General features: G+C 42.1%; 2 protein-coding genes across 49 annotated transcripts in view; one reads left to right on the forward strand and one right to left on the reverse strand.

The window, feature by feature from the left end:
- The window catches only part of EPB41 (erythrocyte membrane protein band 4.1), a 198,699-nt gene that overhangs the window by 181,700 nt on the left and 5,200 nt on the right, over positions 1-11,799 (forward strand). For 42 of the 48 annotated variants that reach the window (XM_043532062.1, XM_043532075.1, XM_043532074.1 and 39 more), the window contains 3 exons: positions 3,652-3,753; positions 4,954-5,034; positions 8,819-8,926. In XM_043532062.1, coding sequence (XP_043387997.1) covers positions 3,652-3,753; positions 4,954-5,034; positions 8,819-8,917 — 282 coding nt within the window. In that variant the 3' untranslated portion in view covers positions 8,918-8,926. The remainder of the gene's footprint in view (positions 1-3,651; positions 3,754-4,953; positions 5,035-8,818; positions 8,927-11,799) is intronic. The other 6 variants (XM_043532092.1, XM_043532093.1, XM_037881876.2 and 3 more) reach the window with 2 other exon arrangements.
- On the reverse strand, positions 10,369-10,961 carry LOC102930727 (NADH dehydrogenase [ubiquinone] 1 alpha subcomplex subunit 1). The gene is given in 1 exon segment (XM_027827160.2): positions 10,369-10,961. A coding segment is annotated over 1 exon segment (213 nt). The 3' UTR covers positions 10,369-10,748.

Raw genomic sequence — 11,799 nt, forward strand, 5'->3', positions numbered from 1 at the left:
AAGGAACTATCAACCCCCTACAGGCCAAAGTGGATGCTATCCAAAAGTGGCCTGTCCCAAAGTCAAAGAAACAGGTCCAATCCTTCTTAAGCTTGGCCGGATATTACAGGCGATTTGTACCACAATACAGCCAAATCGCCACCCCACTGAGAGACCTAACCAAAAAGAAACGGCCAAATGCCATTCAGTGGACCAAAGAGTGTCAGAAGGCCTTTAACCCGCTTAAAGCGACGCTCATGTCTGACCCTGTGCTAAGGGCCGCAGACTTTGACAAACCGTTCCTAGTAACCACCGAATCTAATGCATATCTAACTAGATTGCTTGTTAACCCTTTCCAGGAGTTCTGACCTGCATTCCTGCTCTGGTCCTGGCAAAAGCAACACAGAGAGAGAGAGAAGCTTTGTTTCTCCCCCCTCCAGCTTTGAAAGTATCTTGTCTCCTCATTTAGTCATTTTGGTCAGGTGCCAGCGAGGTTATCCTAGCTTCTTAACCCTTTACAGGTGAAAGGTTTTTCCTCTGGCCAGGAGGGATTTAAAGGTGTTTACCCTTCCCTTTATATTTATGACATATACATTAGATTCTGTTTTGTTTAAATGGCTGATAAAATAAGTTGTGCTGAATGGAATGTATATTCCTGTTTTTGTGTCTTTTTGTAACTGAAGGTTTTGCCTAGAGGGATTCTCTGTTTTGAATCTGATTACCCTGTAAGGTATTTACCATCCTGATTTTACAGAGGTGAATCTTTTACTTTTCCTTTAATTAAAATTCTCTTTTAAGAACCTGATTGCTTTTCCATTGTTCTTAAGATCCAAGGGTTTGGGTCTGTGTTCACCTATGCAAATAGGTGAGGATTTTTATCAAGCCTTCCCCAGGAAAGGGGGTGTAGTGCTTGGGGGGGATATTTTGGGGTGGGGAGACGTTTCCAGGTGGGCACTTCCCCTGTTGTTATTGTTAGACACTTCGGCGGTGGCAGTGTTTAACCTAAGCTGGTAAGAATAAGCCAAGGGGGTCTTTCATGCAGGTCCCCACATCTGTACCCTAGAGTTCAGAGTGGGGAAGGAACCTTGACACAGGTGTTGCCTTGTCTTTTTGTTTCCTATGAGGATCGAGTGAAGGGTCAGTCTCTGCACAGCCAATTTCCAGGTGGATAACTTCCTGCTTTACAACAACATACAATGACGTAGCTCAGACCATGTCTCCATGGAAATTATGGGCCATTTGATGAGGGCCCAAGAAACATGGATAGCATTCTTCAGTATGTTTCAATAGTTGGGAGTTTGCAGGACTGGTACCTGATCTTCTCTTTTACCAAGAATCATGCTATTAGCACGGTGTCTAGGTCAGATGCAAACTTTGGGAAGGCAGTCTTGCAGTCATTGTTTAAGTAGGCACCAACCTCCAAGTACTGTTTGTGAGTCACCTGAGAGCAATATGTGTCTGTCTGCAACCACTTGAAGAACAACTGGTTATCTCCTGTGCTGTGACTGTTGTTCTTCAAGATGTGAGCATAGACGTGTGTTCTATGACCAACCCTCTGTCGCCTCTCTATCAGGGTCTCTATTTTTGATGTTTGGGTCAGAGGAACTGATGTTCGGGGCAGAGAGGCACTGCCCTTAAATAGCCAAGTGAGGGACTCAGGGCTGCCCCTACAGGTACTGCTAGGCAAGGTTCTCTGACTTTGGTATGCTGTGTGTGCGCACACCTGAGTGGAATACATGTCTGCACCCCCATTTCCAAGAACAGTTACAGAACAGGTAAGTATCCATTTTTTACGTTAGGAAGTCTGCAACTTAGAGGCTAAATGGTAGAGGAATAACCAAGAACTGCATTCTGTTCTGCCACTGAATGGCTTTAATGCTTTGCACTTTACAGGCGTCATTTAGTATCTCTGAAAATCAGGTAACATATTTGGGTGCCTAAATATGGCACCCAAATTTGAAAATATTTGTCTTAGCCTTTGTGTCTGCTTCCCCATCTGTAATATGGAGTTAGTGTGACTGCCTATTGCAAAGAGGTGTATGTGCAATGGACCACTTGTTTAATGCATATCTGGCATACTGTCATCCTTGTGGAAACTCTGTTTCCAGAGATCATCAGCAACTGATTGTTTAACATCCCATCTGAAGTAGAGCACTCTAACAGTGTCACATGCTCTCCAGAACCAAACTGCAGCACCAGTACTGGCCGTAAGATCCAGGTTATAATGTTAGGTTTGAACCCATATTGCTCAGAGCATTTGTGGCTGAGATTAACTGATCAAGCTTAGTCTAGTCACCATCTTTACATCTCTAGCTCTAATGTCTCAAAGGAGAAATGAGAATTCTGTAACCTAATTATTTGAGATTAGGTGAGATTTGGCCAAAAAGTAATGATGATCTCTGGGGGAGTTGAAGTTTTATATAGCACAGAAAGTGGTCCCACCTAGTGGTCACTCTGAAGATAGGTTTCAGAGTAGCAGCCGTGTTAGTCTGTATCTGAAAAAAGAACAGGAGTACTTGGGGCATCTTAATCTTGTCTTAAATTGTCATTACAATTTCATAGACTGTTCTGTAACAATAATTGGACAAAAGAGGCTGTTACTCACTGTATAGCTTTAATTCAGTCATTTGGAGGCATGGACAATAAACTCTGGAGCAATAGATAGGCTTTGGAAAGCCTGAGAATTGTACAGGATGGGAGCCAAGTAATTAAAGTGGTGGTACACAGTTGTTGTTACTTATGGTTTATTTAGGTTATAGTAGCATCCAGGGTCTTTACACTGTGCTGGGCACAACCCTGAAGAGGCTGTAAGACAAATGATGTACAAAGGGCTTGGGGGAAATGGATTCCAAAATAGCTTCCAAACCTGTTTAGAATGATAAATGGATACAATGCCAACTAACCCCATCTGCCCCCTCAGCCATCTTAATTGAACTGATTCTTTTATAGGAGTCTCAACAGAAGTGAGACTTGAGCAGTGTAATAGCCTTTATAGACCACTTCAGGGAAGGTGGTATATGCAAAAAGGCAGTGTGGACAAGGCTGGTATTATTGGTAGAGCAGGGAGAGTGATAGGTGTGGGGACCTTGTCAATTAGCTTCTATGGAATCTGTAGGAGTAATTTGTGACAATGCAGAGCAACTAGAGTAAACATGTAGCACTACCCGTGCTGCCTGAAACATGTGAGTCAGTTTAGTGTGTCAGTAAGTAAACTTACCAGCACAGCACCCCAATTCAACTGGAATGCGAGAGGAGAAAAGGGAGGGTAGAGAAGACCCATTCATCATCCCAGAATCGAGAGGGGGAGAGCTGAACAAAGTCACTGTGTGAAGTGGAGAATAGTCACCCTGTGTTTGGGTGAGATCACAGCTCAGACATCCTAATGGATGTCAAGGCTTCTCTGCTTGATTTCATCGTGGCTCTGTTGGACGGCAGCATGGCTCCTTGGTTCTTTAAGTGCTGTACTTTCAGACAGCATTAGTCTTGAAACATTTGTTACACCGCTAAAATGCTAATTATTCATCCAGCTGTGAATCGGTTCACTTTGTCTAATAAATAATGCAAAGTCTACTTTTGCAATGATTGTACATCATCTTAAATTACAGCACTGAGGTCCTGTTGCATGGTGATGGTGTGAAAATGGTTGATTGCTGTTTTGTGTGTGTGTTATAGACAGACGATGGCAATGGGGACTCAGACCCCGGAGTTCTGCTCACTGCTCAGACCATCACATCAGAGACCACCAGTAGCACAACCACCACACAGATTACAAAGGTAAAAAGGTGATGCTAACAGGATTGGTATGAAATCTAAAAGTTCTATTGATGCTCAAACCACAGGAAGCAAAGTTGGCCTGTTCCTGCCAAATATTTAGTTGTACAAATATTTCCCCCCTCCAATCCTGTGTTCCCCTTTCTCTGCCCTTAATTCTGCCCGATACCAGTGCAATTCAGAATCACTTGGAAATGGACATTATCTTGCTTCCTGAAGAACTGTACCACCACAGTTTGAGTGATCCAACAATAGCTTGGGATCCTGAGGCAGTTCTGAGGACCTCCTGTCAGTGTGTTAGCCAAATACTTATTTTCATTTTAAATGTAGCTAGCCTTTGAGTTCTTCTTCCTTTTCTGTACGGTCAATAAGATTGAGTCCTGTTTAGAACTTTTAATTAATACAGAGTTTGAGCTACAAATGACTGAAGTTGGGGACTGTTGGCAAATCAAACTTACATGTGAGAAATCCTCAATTTGAGAAAGTAGGGACGAGTTTGAAGACTTCAGTTTACTTCTAAGTTACAGGAATGTCCCCTAGTTCTAGATCCATGTCACATTTTTATCAAAGGTTTTACAAAACCTGAAATACTTCACTAACACCGTCATGGACATACTAACTGCCAGCATTGCTGTGGGCCTCTTGTTTTGTTTTTTATTTATTTCAATGCAGAGTTGCTGGGAATTTTTGGATTTGAACATTCCTCTGAACAAAATTAATATTATTGTGCTAGTTCCTGGGAGTCAAAGTGAAACTAAGCAGCCTGAGTGCATTATCCATGTTGAGTGAAGCACACAACAGAGACTGCACACTCTATGTGGTGAAATACAAATTAGATTTTTAAAATGATTTTCAGCTGTAGTAATGGAGCATGTTACATTGACAGTGTCCCTTTGACATGATTAACATTCCAGCCCACAAGACGGGAATGATTAATATTTTTATTTATTAAAAAACTCTTTATTGACATGTGCTTGTTTGGTTTGGAAGAAGGGGATATTGTCGTACACTGAGGTGAGATTTTTTTCTGTGTCCTCTCGCTCTGTCTATGATCCAGTTATGCTAGTTTCCCAGTAATGTTTTGGTAATTGGCAAGTGACTATAGTTTGAGTTCTGTCTTTGAAAGCCAACCTCAATCCACTTTGTAATCCTTTGCCATTGTTGCACTGTAGGCTACTAGTAACCTATGTTCTTTCATACTAGACTGTAAAAGGTGGAATTTCAGAGACAAGAATTGAAAAAAGAATTGTCATCACAGGAGATGCAGACATTGACCACGATCAGGTGAGCGATTTTAGTGTTACCCAGCCAAGAGCCATTTTAGTTTTGCAAAGAACTAATCAGTTGTTCTAACCTGCAAATTATTTCTGTACTAGACAGTCAAGTGGCCTCACTTGTGGTAAATGCAGTCATTTAGGTTGCAGCTTAGGGAAATTGGCCTGGACTAGAAATAAAATTGCTTGTCTCTGTGGAAGAGGTAACATTTTTCGTTTGCAGTGTTTCAGCTGCAGACATAGGTCTCTCATTTTAAACTGTTTAATGTCAGAAAAGTGACTGCCGATGTCCCTGTGGTGCTACCTATTACAGTTGTATGTCTTCAAGTTGTAACTGACTGGCAAACAGGCATTTAGTTCTGCAGAGACATACTGTAGCTGGGGCAGAACAAGCTGAATTCTGTTCTGCCAGATATTAGCACAAAATTTTGTTTCCAGAAGTTTTTATACATGGCAATGTCCAAAGCAGAAGGGCTCAACTTTGAGTGTGCTGCTGGCTTTTTTCAATTCAAAACAAGTTTGTTTTTTAAACTGAGGAAATGTGACATGAAAGTCTCTGATGAAGAATAAGCATGAGACAGCTCAGTCATTCTTTTAGTCACTTTCTGCCCAACATTTCCTTAGAGACTAGTAATCCATCCCTTGTTGTATTTTCAAGGACCATTGTAGAGTTTAGGGGACTCTGTGTGCACGTTTGCAAGGATTTGTTTTGTTTTTATGTCCTGAATGATATTTGGATTGAATAGCTAAACATTTAGAATAGAAAGCTTGTGTATACGAGTGTATCAAAGCTGAAAGCAACTGAAGTTTAGAAGCAAACAGCCTTTGCTACTGATCATAATGTTTTCCAGTGGTTAGAATATTGACCTTGGAATCTAGCTATGTTCTGTTCTGGGCTCTGATACTAATTGCGTGTGACCTTTTGACAAGTCACAGACCCTACTCTGCCTTGGTTTGCCTGTCTGTAAAATGCTTAATACATACCCACTTCCTAGGGGATCTTGAGGGTTAAATGTTTGTAAAGTGCTTTGAGAACCTTTGTTGAATGGTGTTAGAGAAGTATAAACTATCGTGTTGCCATTTTTACTATTAAATTAGGAAAGTTTAGAGAGAGCTAGTATGAAACTCAGATGTATTTTTAAAGAAAACACACACACACTGCCATCCTGGTGTAGCTAATCTTCATTTAGTTTGTGGAGGGAGAAGTCACCAGAGAAAGACAGTGTCAGTGTAGGATCAGATGCATTCTTTAACATGTTAAACAGTGCTCATGGATCTCTTTCCCTCTTATGCTGGGTATTCTTGTTTTCTGCTGCTTGAAGAACTCTTGTTTCCACATAGACAACATGCTCCAACAGTTAGAGCTCAGTGATAAAAACAAAATATCTGAAAAAGTTACTTAGTGGACCCAACTAGTAACAGAACCCTGACTGGGAGTCTGGTAACTCTTCCTAACTGGAGATATGAGCTTTTCCTAGAAATTACAGATATATACAATTTTCAAAGCCACTGAGCTGCTGCCTAAACCTGATCCAATAAACTGTTCCTCTTGTGAACTTTCCCTTTCCCATAATAACAGTATTATGGTTTCACATGAACATTAAGCTGGCTTTTAGGCCCTTTTTGGTGTCTAATGAAGTAATTATTTATATAGCATTGAAAAATATGCTATGTACTTCAGACACTCAACACTAATTAGAGCACAGTTCTGGTGTATATTAGTGTTTTTAGAAGCACATGCCACAGGGCAATTATTGTTTAGAAGGACAGCCCCAAACCATGTCACCATGCATCAGCTGAGATCCTAGACTCTTTCCAAATATTTCAATACAGGTGGTTCTGTGATTTAATTCCCAAATGATTCTTTCTTGCCAATCATTCAAGCCCTATTATGTGTAGTTCTCACACAGCATTCTGAATGGAGAAGTTAACACACTCTAAGCAAATTCATCCCTAACTTTTCAAAATTAACATGCCCATGAATGTCTGAGAGGCCATCCTGTTGAGGTTTTTCCATTTGTACGACTGCCTCCAGCATTCATGGGTCTAAGACAGTCATGCCCTTGTCCTTGAGTGTTTATCCCACTTAACTAATCTCATTCAGCCTGACCTAGTATTTGTTCCTGTACAATTTATGGTTCTTATTTTACATGTTACAAAACCATAGTCCCATTGTGGTGGAATCATTTAGTCCTAAATCAGCAGATAATCAACAACTACATTTCGATCTTCAGAGATCTGGGATGTGATTCTTTAATATACTTCCTGCATTGAAATTTGTTCCAGTTGTCACAAACCAATCTGTTGTAGAACCTGATTTTGAGAGTTTGAGACCCAAATACCTATCTTCAGCAGCAAATCTGGTTCCTATTTGTTTTCATTCAGATTTTGTTTTTATGCCTCAGTGTGCATCTTATTTAGATTAACTTCAGTTTTTCCGTTCACCAATGTTTTCATTTGAGAAACCGGTTTTACTAGTTAATATCCAATGTTCTTTACAAATTTGAGACTTTCTCCCAATAATCTGACATCGGCCAGACTTTCTGTTGTTCTACAAATGTCTCTAATCTGTTAATTCTTCTCATTCTTGACAACTTTATTGCAAAGGCCTGTAACAATGGACTCACTTGGCAACTGGGTTCTTGTAAAGCAAATGTGTTTTTCCCAAGTGCATGGATTGGATGTATCAAAATCTGATTGACTTTGGCAGCTTCTATTTCTTTGTTCTCCCACTGTAACTTACTGTACATTTCTAATGCCTCCGAACTTCTGCCTCTTCTCCCGTCTCTCCTCCCCCTCCAAAAAGTGGGGAATTCACCCTGCAATGCCACTTGCTTCCAGGAAGATTTGAAAGCACTGCAACTTCCACATATAGTTCTCTGCTTAGTTTCTTTCTAGACTGAGAGATTCAAGTGTCTTCATTTGCTTCATTTTTGTCAGAGATAAGTAGTCTTCTGACAGTTTAATAAAGGTGTGATGTAAGACTGTTCATTTCCTGGACACAGGCAACAAGGCAAGGTTACAAAAGGTAACAAGGGTAAGTCCAGTAATTCCAGTTTTTATGTAATTTTCTAACATGCTGTGAAGATGATGGCGGCTACAGCAAATGGGCAATACTGCTGCTGTTGGTATTGTAATGGTGCCAAGAGAGCAATAGGAGAGGGGCACCTCTTTGTGCTATGTTGTGCAATGGCATGAAGACATGGTATCCACCCTGAAGAGCTTCCAAAACTACATAGACAAGGAAGACATAGTAAAGTGGAAAGGGACACAACATGCAAACAAAGTGGTGGTTGATGGCTGGAGAAAGAAACAAGTGCGGTTACATGGTGATCATATCGGTTAGTGGAGAGCAAGTGCAGTGAGTTAGTGCAACTCTAGACCAACAACTCAACTGAAGGCAAATGGCAAAAGCATTCCCTGTAGGCTTCATACGTAAAATAATTTTATTATCCTTGTAAGGTGGGAAGGTAGCAACAATGAAGTCAGCTGGCAGTGGAATTTCCTGGAGTTAAGGCTTTTTACACCCTGCTGTTCCAGATTGGCTCCCCTCTGCTCTGGGTGGGAGTGGTTGGCAGGCCGGCAGCTCTCCCCCTGCTGTTCAAGGCTGCAGCCGCTAGGTGAAATCCTGCCTCCACTGAAATGAACGGGAGTTTTGCCATGGACATCAGTGAGGCCAGGATTTCACCCAGTGTCTGGTATGGTGACATGGGGAGACTGCAGTGAAATTCACTTTCAGCTGTTCCGCTGTATGCAGCCCAAAGTGCTTCTCTGAAGAGCTGTTTCTTTCTTAGGTTCTCGTGCAGGCCATCAAAGAAGCAAAAGAGCAGCACCCGGACATGTCTGTGACCAAGGTCGTTGTCCACCAGGAGACCGAGATTGCTGAAGAATAGCCAGGCTAGGTAAGCAGGTAGAAATTTGTATTCTGACTCACAGGCTGACTTGAGGAGGGAACACCTACAGTCAGAGAGGACCAGACATCACGAGTCCTTGAAGAAATCTGTCCGAGCCTTTTAGGTTTCTCTTGGAATATCAGTATTTTGAATGTGATCTAGCAAGGTACTTCCTGTAACTCTAGAAGTGGAAGATGGACAGATGTGCTGATTTGCATAATGTCTTACAGACTTACGCTGCAGTGGGACTTCACTGGCTGGGAGCCCCAAGAATCACCTCTGTCAGTACTAGTACAGAGAAAAAAGTGTGTAGTTGACTGTGCGCCGAACAGCACTTTGTGTACTGGCACGCTGTGTCTGTGGATCTTTGCGTTAGTTTTTTAAAACACCGAACAGGAAAATGCTTGTAGTATGTAAGACTACTTCTGCCTTCAGCTGATTAGAGTCAGGCTGATGCTGTGGCAGCAGGGCTTCAAATCTTGGGTGACCAAAAGGGGAAAAACCGCCAGTGTGAATTTCAGGAACTATTGTATTGCAGAAATCATTTCAACAAATGCCCAATTCAAGCAGGCAGCAGCTACCCCATTAGTTATCCATAAGTAGAAATATACTGGACTAAAATGTCTGTGGGACAGAATGAAGATACCAATGTTTTTTTTTTAAATAGGAAGGCGGGCATGTACACTACAACCATCTTAGAACAGGAAACGATAAGCAACATTTGTTTCAAATGAAGCAACAGGTTAATTTGGATAGGCTGGATGGCGTTAATCAACTTGGAATTTGGCCAGTCCTGTGTCCACACTACAGCAGCATGGCTGTATTAGCAGCTGATTAGTTATGCTTACTCAGGCTTTAGCCTACAGCTCTGGTCTTGCCAGCCAACTCATGCTGCTACAAGTGACGTTTGTGAGTGTGGACGGATGCAGAATTTAGGTATAATCTGAGTTAACTTTGCAGGGAAGGCAATTGCTCAGATGTTTGCAAGAAGTTTCATCTATGACCATGGATGATCAGGATGTCCATTTTACTTTGTATCCAGCATCTCCAACACCACGTTACTTGGACATTGGTTTAGCACTTGCTCAGAAGGAAAAGACAAGGGTGTTAAATATGAATCCCTACCTCACCACTCACTAAATTGCCAACACCACTTCCTGCAGCTCCTGGCTTTTTCCCTAGAGGTCTCCTATGCAAGGACTGTCCAAGCCTGGTGTGGCTTTGCTGTGAGAAATCAGAATGAATAACACAACTTTGCCAATTTTATTGTATTAGCATAACCTAATTAAAACCAGGTACTATCATTTTTCTGTTTTGATAATAGCCAAACTCAGGTGAAATCCCCTACCCTTGTTTATGTAAACAAAAGCTTGATGACATGGATAATTCTAGAGCCCTATATAGAAAAAGCATCATTGCAGCATATTTACCTGTAATGACTATCTCCCCCACACACCCCCGTCTTTCTGTCTTGATAACATCATGCAGTGCAGAAGAACAAGCGACCACAGACTGATGTTTACCCCTTGACTAAAATTAGAAACTTTGAGTCTGTCTGCACTAGGAAAAGAAGCAGTCTGACAATGTCAAGAGGAGGTGCTTTCCGGGCCTCCTCCCCTCCTCTCAGCAATATTAAAATGGTGGTATGCACAAGGAGCAGTGGTGTCTCTGCTAGCTGCAGTGGCACGTGGGTGTGGTTTTTTCTTTTTCTTTTTTCATTTTCCAGGTTTATGTGCACCATATAACACGGTGCATCAAATATAAATGCGTGTTTACTGGAGCTAAACTACTTTGTACAGGAACTAGAACTCTTCACTCAACGAGTTGCTTCTTAGTCAATGTTCTCTAATCCCTTGGACCGATAGTAGTCATTAACCCCCGACAGTCGCCGGTCTCTCTCCATCAGGTGCCACTGGTAGGGCTGAGGAGCAATTCTCTTTTCCTTGCCCCCGTTGAGGTATCTGTGGATGTGGATGAGCAACACGCCAGGGATGGTCAGGCACAGGCCCATGATGGCCGTGCTGGGCAGGATCTCTTACCACATCCCAGCGTCTGCTGGAACCGCTCCGCCGCCACCGACCAGCACATGTTCTTTGAGCTACAGTGGCTGTGAAAAGGGTCAGAGTTCAACATCACTTGATGAGGACGTTGTGCAGTAGCATTTTAATGGTGGATCCAAGGGGGGGCTGCACTCCTCAGGTCTGGAAGTGGAGGGGCTTCTTCCCCCTTCACTCCTAGGCTCTGTTATCTGCAGCAGTGAATGAAGGGTTATGAGATGGGCTCTATCCCAGCCCTAGCCCTGAGGCCAAAGGTTTACTACTAAAGCAGAGGAGAACCATTTGTCAATCTGCTTCTTTTCCTAATCTAGAAAAGACCCCAAAACTTGAGTTAAAGTTGCTGTGATCTGCTATGACCTCAATACCTAGCTTTTCAGCTTAGTAGTTTGGAAACAATAGTAGCTGCTTTAAGAATCCATAAAGGCCAGCAGCATTGTCTAGCAAACATTTTATTCCTAGGGCCATGGTCAGCATCAGTTACATTGGTGCACCAACATGTTTTGGCCAGATAGCATGTAGATAAGGTGTAATTAAACAGTCCGTGTGTGTGTGTGTGTTTCATTCAAAACAAAAAGTGTGTGGATGAGAGTTTGGGAGGTGGAGAGAGGATGAATATGGGAAGCAGTGGAGAGATCACTACAGTACAATTTTAAAAAGCCAAATTTGGGAGGAGGAAAATGCCATTGACTGCCTCTCTTTCAAACCTTCATGCCGAAAGTCAAGTACCTGTCTCATATTTAGGCTCCTAAATAAAGTTACTCTGCTTTTTCAAAAGTGCTGAGCATGCACAATTCTCATTGGCTTCTTCATTGGGATTTGTGGGTG

This window comes from Chelonia mydas, chromosome 19, assembly GCF_015237465.2.
Source record: "Chelonia mydas isolate rCheMyd1 chromosome 19, rCheMyd1.pri.v2, whole genome shotgun sequence".
NCBI lineage: Eukaryota > Metazoa > Chordata > Testudines > Cheloniidae > Chelonia > Chelonia mydas.